Raw genomic sequence first — 10,713 nt, 5'->3', positions numbered from 1 at the left:
AATCCTAGTCGATTCAAAGGGACAATCCTCAGTAAAAGTACCGATAACAAATGTTGAGGAACCCAAAATAAAAAATTTAAAAATTTAACTAAAAACTTACACTAGACTCGATAAAGCAGTAAACAGTTATTCTCAATAAAGACATATTACTCCACACTTCATAAATAAGCATTGTCCTCAGTGCACAATTAAAGCAAAGTATAGAGTTAGGAATACTCCCTCGGGCCTCTAGGCCTCGTCGTCATTTCCATCGGACACCATCAAGGCATTCGCCTCCTCATTCACAGCATCATCCTTCTCATCAACCATAGCCTCATCTGCAGTAACCTCATCATCATCTAAAAGCTCCAAAAAGTGGGACCATACCTACACAGAAAGGCTGCACTCTTGATCAACGGATAACGATCCGCCAAGGTCTCTATTTTGTCGTCAGTAACCGGCCGTTCTTCTATCCGCAACTACAGCTCTACCATACCGAACATACTTGCCATGACGCTGTCATCACGGGTTTGCCTTTCTTGAGCAGACAAAACAGGTCCATAGGATGTGTCTAGTGCCTTTGTTCGGGTTACATCAACTAATTTACCCGTCAGATCTGGGTGATAAGCAATGGTCATGTCTACTGTTTCCTCTTCAATACCCTTAGCCCTCAGAAAATGGGTGATCAACCCCCCATAACAGAATCTCCTCCTTAAATTGTTCTTAAATTTTATCATATTTTGCTTCAGGATTGCCCCAACATTAATGGGCATTCCATTCATCAGCATATAGTCCAACACCACCCTATCCCTTGTCACCTCAGTCAAATGTTTGGCAGGCAACAACTACACACTATCTTCAACCATACCCTAGCAAACTAATTAAAGTTAGCAAAATGGAGGGTATTATGCCTCCCAGTATCCTTACTCCGTTCCCACCTAGCAGTCAAATCAACCCCACACAAGGTATGTCGGATATCCCTATAAGGAGGTTTATCCTTCAAGCTATTAAACTCATCTGGGTCACAATTCGGGGTTCCTAACAACTCATTCAAAATTCATGTAGAAAACTTGACATATTTCCCCCTAACAGGCACAGTTTTATATTTTGTGTCAGTTAGCCAATATATATCAGGAAATTGTGACTATAAACGTACCTCATTCACAAATTCGTCCCCCATATACTTCGCCTCTTGTTGACATGCGAACCATTCCCAGCCATACCTTTGGACAGCCTTTTTGCCAAAAAAATTTACCGGTTCCCGACCACTAGAGGACCCAGAAGCTTCTCCTTTTCTACTCCGCTTGGAACCCGTCACATTCTTGGCTTTTAGTGCCATTGTAACCTGTGAAGAAAAGAAAACTAGAGAAAAGGAAAAAAAATAGAAAAATTAGGGGGGGGAGGGGTCGGGTTGGTCAGTAGGGAGAGGGAAGAAGAGAGATCAAGAAAGAAAAAAAATATTGGGGAATGATGGTTTAGAAGTGAAAGGGAAGTGGGGAAGTGGAGAATTTATAGGTGGAGGTGGGGAAGAATAAAGGTTTAGTTGTGAGTTTAATGGAGGAAAGAGAAGAGTTGGTTTTGGTTAATGGAGGTTTGTTAATGTGGGAAATTGGGAATTTGAAGAGGGAGGATGAGAAGAGTTGGAGAGGATATGGGGGGTTGGGTCGGTTGGGAGAAAGAGAGAATAGGGGATGAATGTGGGATTTGGGGGTTTTAAGAGGTGGGTCGGGTGAAATCCGGGTCAAAATCTGAGGAAAAAAAATTGGGCACAGGGGCGATAGGAGGGGAGATGCACCTCTCAGCGCGCCTACAATGGTGCTCTGTCGTGCGAGACCTGGCGCGGCGCGCCCCACAGCCGCCTGAAAAGTCATCTCTGATGCTCAATGCCAGGCGCGGGCGCCTACCAATGCGCCTGGCTCCAGATTTTATTTTTTATTTTATTTTCTTTTGTTATTAGCTATTACAAACTAAGTTACAAATAATGAAAAAAATCCTATTTAGATAAAACTATCCCATCTTCTAAAAATTGAAACTAAGCTACCAAGAAAACTTTAAGAATTCAAAGAAAAAAAAAACTATCTATTACATATTGTTCATGGGTTTCCTCCCATGTAGCGCTTGATTTAACGTTGCGGCACGACGCAGCTTGGATCATTCATCATTTAGCTCAAGAGCTTCCTGATCACGATCTGAATCCTCACCAAAATAGTGTTTCACCCTTTGCCCATTCACCAAGAACGTAAGGCCAGTCTTAACTTTAAGTTCAACAACCCCATGTTGTGTCATTCTGACCACTTCAAAAGGATCACTCCACTTTGACCTTAGTTTTCCGGGGAATAACCTAAGTCTGGAGTTAAAGAGTAGCTCTTTATCTCCTGGATTGAAGGTACGAGCTACAATGTGCTTGTCATGCCACCTCTTTGTCTTTTCTTTGTATAGCTTGGCATTCTCATAAGCGTGGAGCCTAAACTCCTCAAGTTCATGCAGCTAATTCACTCTCTTTTTATCGGGTAGCTCGGGGTCTAAGTTCAGCTTCTTTATTGCCTAATATGCTTGATGTTCTAATTCCGCCGGAAGGTGACACGCTTTCCTAAATACTATGTGATAAGGGAAGTCCCAATTGGTGTCTTATACGCAGTCCTATATGCCCACAACGCATCATCTAATTTCTCAGACCAATCTTTCCTGTGTGCATTCACTGTTTTCTGCAAAATTTACTTCACCTCTCTGTTTGAAACCTCCACTTGGCCACTCGTTTTAGGATGGTAAGCTGTAGCAACCTTACGACGAATACCATACTTAGCAAGAATATTCCTAACAAGATGGTTAATGAAATGCTTACCTCCATCACTTATAATTTCCCTTGGAGTGCCAAAGCGAGTGAAGATGTGCTTCTTGATGAACTTTATCACCACCCTTGAATCATTGGAAGGAAGAGCGACCGCCTCAACCCATTTGCTAACATAATCCACAACCACAAGAATGTATTGGTTTCCACTAGATGGTGGGAATGGACCCATGAAGTCAATACCCCACACATCAAAGATTTCCACCTCCAAAATGTTACTGTGTGGCATCTCATGTCTTCTTGAAATAGTACCCAACCTTTGGCATTTATCACAACCCTTCACAAAAGCAATAGAATCTTTAAATAATGAGGGCCAAAAGAAACCAGATTGTAGTACCTTATGAGCAGTGCACTCTCCTCTATGGTGACCTCCATATGGGCTAGCATGACAACTTTCGAGCACTTTGTTTTGATGATTTCTCCTTCATCCGAGCTTTAATTTCACTAATTCAAACTCCTTTTGTTGGGAGAGTGGCTATGTCATGGAGTGATTGGTTGTGTTGAGGAACCTTCGTTTCAATTAATTTTGGTGTTTATGATGCTGCCTTGACTTGGTTTTCTTGTTGATTATTGCATGATTATTGTTTCTGCTATTTCAAGCCTTAAATTGTGTTCAATTTTGGAACACAATTTTGAGGCATTATTTTAGACCTCTTGAAGGAGTCAATTTCAGAAACTATAAAATTGGTCCATTTCCATTTTGTGTGATTTTGGTGTCTGAGCAATCATACTAACGTTGTGATCCTATTCTTGAAAGCATAGTAGCATTCAGTGGTCGATCACAAAGGAAACACTCTAGCCTTGTGATTTGGAGCATGCATGGTAGGCCTACAGGTAGGCTATGGTTTCCTTTCTAATCAGATTAAGCATGAATGTATAAATTTATGATGATTAGTGTGAATTAGGGGCGAGTACCTAGTTATTCCTTTTTTTCTTCCTAGAAACCACGTTTAGGATTTATCATTGTTGTTTCAAGGGTACCATGTTAGTTGGAGTTATATGTGTGTTGATGCATGCTATGTGATTTACTTGTGATATTCCTTATTTTCTGAAACATGTTCGGTCTTAGTCTAGGATAGACTAGTGTTGTCTTAAACTCGCGAGCCATGTAGCGTTATTATGCCTCCTACGTCATTTCGATGGACTAGGTCCTTGTAGACTAGAATAGCGGACTTGGGTATAATAGTATGAGCCTTAGTTTAGGCGTCTGCACAGCTTGTTAGAATTTCTGACTTCTCTCCCTATTTATGCGGCTCTGAGGCGTTACCAGAAGTTTTGTGCTATCTTTGGACTGGAGTATTTCAAGCTGGGAGACTTAGTGTGATCTTTTGGGAGTGCACGTCGATCCACAGAGTCTTAGAGCCTATTTGAGATTATCTTTGGAGTCGACACACCCCCATGTCATTGTTGCTAGTTGGGAAGCTTACGCCCCTAGTGGTGGACTGACTTGCTGGGCGGCCTTGATAACTAAGATTCTCTATGGAGTCGACACGCCTCTAGGTCACTCTTGCTAGTTGGGCAACTTACGCCTCTAGGAGTGGACTGGGTGGCCTAGGTTGATTGTCACTCTTGCTAGCTGGGCTAGGAGTTGACTGGTTCTTGTTTACATGGTTACTTGCGTCGGGAGCCTGGCTAATGTTCTTGGATTCAGATCTGGGTCACTGTTCTTTCTTGTAGACTTAGTTATTATGAACATATCAGGTTTATGGGGATCCGTTTGGATTTATTAAGCTTATGCACGAGAGTACCTTTTGGGCTTATGGGGTCCAATTATGTTTAGCTTAGCTTTACTTAGATTTAATTTTGGTATGCTCATGTACTTTCTTTTTATACCCATTTTGATCTTTATTTGTGTCCAAATTCAATATTTTTTTAGTGTCTTTACCTTTCTTTCTCAATCGACCTATGATATCTACTGAGTACCTTTGTTTTGGTACTAAGGCTACACTCTGCACCTTTTCGTGATCCAGGTCCTAGTACCACCTAGGTGATTGTTCATGCTATCTTTTGCAGCTTGTGGATATATCGAACACGAGAGTGAGCACTTGGCATCCTGGATCAGTCTTTCTTCTTTTGTATATATGTTAGCTAGTATTTTTGCCTTTGAGACGGCTTGTTGTGATCCACTCTTGGGACTAGTATTTATTTATATTAGAGAACTCTCTACTCGTGACTTTTAGATTCCGGGAGGGTTTCCATTGTATATAGTTTTTGGTTTGCTTTCATTTCTGTCTTTTCTTATTGTTAGTGTGAGTTTTTTCTATTTAGTTCTACTCTTTTACTCACTACTTATCGTTCTGGGTACGGAGTGACTTACCTACTAGCGGGTTTAGTAAGTGCCATCATGACTCGAGAAACTGGGTCGTGATAGATTTTTTTTTGTATAGAGAAGCGGCTTACAACCACCCTAATTGTAAAAAAAAATGGTAATCATTTATATATTATGGGAATTTTAGAACGTTGTACTGTTCAATTCGTGATGTCGTAAATAATTATATTTTCTAATTGTGTCAATCCTTATTACATCCTAGCAATTGCACCCTCTATATTTAAATTTCTATAATTAGTAATTTTATCACAACATAAAAGATCAAATGGGCAAAATATTCATTGTATTAAACAAAAGTACTCCAAAATTACGTTATTAAAATACTATTTTGAAGTGTAATACAAAAATCCAAAATTACATCATCAAAATACTAAAGTTTTGAAGTATTTTTCAAAACTCCAATAATACATCATAAAAATACCAATTTCAACTGTCGTTCAATAAGAATATCCAAAAAAAAATACTAAAAATGGAGAAGGGTCTAAAATAACTTTCAAGTATAGAAAATGGAACAAATATACCATCCTTCCACCTTTGGGCTCCAAAATACCCTTCCATCCACCTGTATGGACCTATATTACCCTTTCACTTAACAGATTCTTTAAGAGTAATAACTAATTCTTTTATTAGTGACGTGGAAATCCTTAATTGGCTGAAATTTAAATTAAGAAAAAATAATAATTTATCCTAATCAAATTCAAATCCAACTAAATTCTACCCAACCCACTTAAAATTTTACTTATACATATCTTAAATAATAAAACTTCAATCAAAGACTTGATCCAGGTATTTTGAATCTCAGTAAAAAAAAAAAGCTACATTAGACCATAAACAACATGAAACTTCCGAAAATTCCCTTGATAAATTCCAAGAGATAAGAAGTGAAATACAAGAATGTCAAATGAAGTGTCATTTAAATAATCATACACCAAAATACATCATATTTAGGAACACAATTAAGTATGAAAAGTCGAGCAAATCTCCAATCAACAAATTCTCTAGGAAAACATAAATAACTAAATGCAATTTTGTATTTAACCCAGAATTCATATAGATTCACCCTAAAAAGAAACATAAACTCAAAGCGGTAAAAATTTTCAAAACTCAAAACCTTAGAGTTCAACTGAAAAATTATTTCTCTTCTTTCTTTTTTGCGATTCATACAAAACACCCGATAAAAAAGCTAGACCAACATAATTGTATTTCTTAAATAGACATGATATTGAAAAATTCTCAAAGCATAATCATGGAATATCAACAAGTTTTTTTTATTAGCCATTACAAGAGATTATAAACCTGATGAACAACAAAGATTGATATCGCATTTCGTTAGCTGCAAAATAAAGAATGGAATTTTACAAGAAAATTCTATGAAGAGAAATACAGTGTTTAGAGAAAAAAAGGGAATTCACTGCTACACACTCGGTTCTCCTTAATTTTTTAAGATATGGGTTAGTAGAATTTAGCTGAATTAGAATTTGATTAGGAGAAATTGTTATTTTTGCTTAATTTAAATTTCACCTAATTAAGGACTGTCACTTCATTAATGAAAGGATTAATTATTACTCTTAAATAATTTGTTAAGTGAAAGGGTAATATAACTCCATATAGATGGATGAAAGGCTATTTTGGAGCCCAAAGATGGAAGGAGGGTATTTTTGTTTCATTTCCTATACTTGAAGGGTATTTTAGACCCTTCTCCGTACTAAAAATGATTTCTTATAGTATGTTTAGTCCGTCATCATTATTACTTTCATCTAAAGATTTCTAATCAATGATTGGTCCGATTGGTGACTGATGAGAACCACTTTCTATTTCTGATGCTTGAAAAAAAAATAGTAATTGTCAGACAAACTGATGATCATACTCCAAGAATAAATATATTCGCACGAAATTATGAAAGAATGACTTTAAATGTTAATGCATAGAGAATTTTAGACTTATTTGTTCATACAACCCACTAATTATTTTTTAAGTGGGAAAACCTAATGTAAAGGTAGTTACAACAATATGATTTTTTTTAAGGTCAAAATTTCACAATAAGTTAAATAAGTTTAGCGGTGACCGATGAAAGTTCATAAAATGCATAAAGAAACAACCACCTAAGAGCTATTGTCGTTGCCCATCAAAAGAGGCTAGAGAACCATGACAGTAGCTTTATTTGTAGCTATACCAAAACTGGTAAAATGTTGTCCAAAACAAAATTGACAAAAAAAAAAACAAAACTACTTCATCCATGCTCATCAAATGCACAACCTTACTATGGTGTTCAAATGAGACAAAACATGAGTCTTGGCACTGATTTACTGGGAAAATCATTCATATGTCAAGATAGATGTACTATGTTACTGTTAGTTTGCATTTGATCACTTCTCCAACTTCACAATTAACCCTAAAACATTTTAACCTCTTCTAATTAGCAAACCATTTTACCTAGATTCTAATCTCACATTATAGTATCGAAACCATTTTTTATCAATGTGATGAAACGAATAACCTATATTAAAGTCCGCTGCCTTGTTATGTAAGAACACGATGCTTAGGTATAGAAATAACATTTATGAGGGCCCGATTATTTGATAAAACAATCGTATATATATGAGGGCAATGATTTATTTAATTGTTTCATATGGATTATTTTAGCTTCTATGTTATACACTGTTATTGCTTAAGATGTATGACCAGGATTGATTAGAAATCTTACTGAGTTTTTACGACTCACTATTAATGTGTAACGGCCTAACTCTCTAGTGATATTGTCCGTTCTAAGCCTAGACCTGCACGACTTTAAAACACATCTCTAGTTAGTAAGGTTTTCTTACTTAAATACTCAATATCTCACTATTAATGTGTAACGGCATGCTTGATGACGTGAGACTTATAATTGGCAAAACACATGAGAAATGTATTGGAACCAGTATTGACAATGGTGATTATTATGAAAATTACCCGGACCTAACAGTGAAGACAATACAAGGCGGCTAAATAATTTTGAACTTCGGGCTTCATAAACTTGGGCCTCCTTCAGATAATTGGTCAAGTTGTATTTCAGCCCACCTCATATTCTCTCTTTTATTTTGTACATATTTTCTTTTCTTTTATTCTTGTAAATATCCTTTAGTTTGTTAGCCATAAACAAATAGAAAGAGGATAGTTGTAGGAATTAGTTATAGCTAGATTCCTTTTTAGCTTATATAAATATGTATAATGTACATAAGGTCATTCATTTCAAGTTTTATACAGAGAAAAGGAAAATTCCCAAAATTGTTCTTTCATTTTGTCATGGTATCAAAGTAGGTTTTATCTGCTGGAACAATTTCTTTTACTTACATTTTTTTTGTCTTCTTTTTCTCTAACGATGAGCACTAGTGTTTCTTCTGATTCAACAATTGGGGCAGTGTCAAGCACTCAAAATAATGGTGCCCTTGATGCTGCGCATCCCTACTACATTCACCCTTTGGATTATCTAGGTATAAACCTGGTTTCAACTGTCTCTGATGAAAAGGGTTATGGTAGGTGGAGAAGAGCTGCTATCATAGCTCTATTTGCTAAAAACAAGTTGGGATTTACTGATGGATCCTTGCTTGTTCCCACTGCTCCCATACTTCAGAAATCTTGGGCACGATGTAATGAAATGGTGCTCTCATCGTTGCTCAACTCTTTATCAAAAGAAGTTGCTGAGAGTGTGCTTTATTCTCATAGTGCTAAAGACCTCTGGAAAGATCTGGAGGAAAGGTTTGGCCAAGCTAATGGGGCTAAGCTCTTTCAATTGCAAAAAGAACTTGGTGCTTTGGTTCAAGGAAATTCTAGTGAGTCTGGGTATTTTACTAAAATGAAAAGTCTGTGGGATGAGCTTCATGCTCTCAACACATTTTCTGCTTGTATTTGCAATTGTGAATGTGGGGCCAAGACCAAGAATCTCAGAGCACATCAAGATGAGAGACTTCTTCAATTTTTGATGGGCTTGAATGAAATCTTCATCGGTGTAAGGATCAATATTCTCATAGCCTCTCCCTTACCATATATTGGACAAGCCTATTCTCTAGTGATGCAGGATGAGAAGCAAAGAGAGATCAACTCATCCCCTGTTTATCCAACAGACTCGAATTTCTTCATTGCAACTAATCAACCACCTGGTAACAGAGAATTTGGTGAGTATAAGGGACAAAAGGGAATTTATAGCCCAAAGAAGAACACGAACATCTGTAACTACTGTAAAAAGATTGGGCATAACATAAACTAGTGCTACAAAATCCATGGATTTCCTCCTGATTTCAAGTTCACCAAAGGAAAAAGGATTCAAATTGCAGCTCTTGCAAGCAACAGAGTTGACCCTGAGCATGCAGGGATTAATGCAGCTAAACCATTGAACCTCACATAGGAGAACATATGACAGCTATTGTCTTTACTTCATCTGTTTAAGCAAGGGGGAAGTACTTCTGAGGATATGGCGTCGGTGTGCTGGTATAGCTAACTTTTTTTTAACTCTTATGCATGTTTTGTTCATACAGATGATGAATCTTGGATTATAGACAGTGGTTCTTCAGAACATATGTCTTTTAATAAATCCTTTCTTTCTAATTTGAAACCTCTACCCAGATCTATTATGATTAATCTTCCTAATTCTCAAAAAGTTTGGGTCACTCACTACGGATCAGTTTATCTTTTTCCTAATTTTGTTCTTGACCATGCTCTTTATATACCAGATTCAATCTTCTATCTGTGAATAAACTATGTCAACAATTATCTCACTCTATTCTATTCACTTCTACATCTTATTTTTTGCCCCTCTGGAGATTGGTAAAGTAGCAGGAGGTCTTTACATTGCCAAGCCAAGTGTTGCTGGTTTTCTTTCCAAATCTAGTACTAAGTTAGAAAAAAATCTGGTGACAGGAAAGAAGAGTTATGATGTAAACTCTATTCCTGCTTTAGTTTCTAATTTCAGTCTTTTTAATTCCAATGTAAAAGGAAATTTGTGGCACTATAGATTACCACATGCCTTTGAGCAATATGAAAAGAATTTCATCTATTCCTATGACTTCTCAATCCGATTTTATTGTTTCTTGAGAGATATGTTCCATGGCTAGGAAAAATAAGCTTTCTTTTCCTTCTAGCTATATTTCCACCAAATCTGTTTTTGAATTAATCCATGTGGATACTTGGGGTCCTTATAAGCATCCCACGTATGATGGTTTCAAATACTTCCTCACAATAGTTGACGATTTCAGTCGAGGTACTTGGACACATTTATTGACCAACAAATAAAATGATTTCACTGTTCTCAAATCTTTCCTAAATATGGTTGAAAGACAATTTCAAGTATAAGTAAAAACCATTAGGACAGACAGTGCCTTTGAATTAGGATCTAGAAAGGTGCATTCTGAATATTTCTCTGCCCAGGGAATCATCCACCAAACCACTTGCGTTTCTTTCCCACAACAAAATGGCATCGTCAAAAGCAAACACAAACACTTATTGGAAACCTCCAGAGCCCTTCTCTTCCAATCTAACTTGCCAATAAAATTTTGGGGTGATTGTCTCTTAACGGCAACTTACT

At 36.9% G+C, this 10,713-nt stretch overlaps 1 protein-coding gene across 1 annotated transcript; it reads left to right on the top strand.

Annotated features, from left to right (window-relative positions):
• Positions 1-8,514: 8,514 nt before the first annotated feature.
• On the top strand, positions 8,515-9,537 carry LOC125837571 (uncharacterized). Its single transcript, XM_049516665.1, has 2 exons — positions 8,515-9,361; positions 9,467-9,537. Exons 1-2 carry the CDS (start codon positions 8,515-8,517, stop codon positions 9,535-9,537), a joined length of 918 nt encoding a protein of 305 aa, XP_049372622.1.
• Positions 9,538-10,713: the final 1,176 nt, after the last annotated feature.

The sequence above is a fragment of the Solanum verrucosum genome, unplaced genomic scaffold (assembly GCF_900185275.1).
Source record: "Solanum verrucosum unplaced genomic scaffold, falcon-dt-bn FXZP01000131.1, whole genome shotgun sequence".
Lineage (NCBI taxonomy): Eukaryota > Viridiplantae > Streptophyta > Magnoliopsida > Solanales > Solanaceae > Solanum > Solanum verrucosum.
Note: the sequence above shows the minus strand (reverse complement) of the source record. Positions and strands in the feature narration are given on the sequence as shown.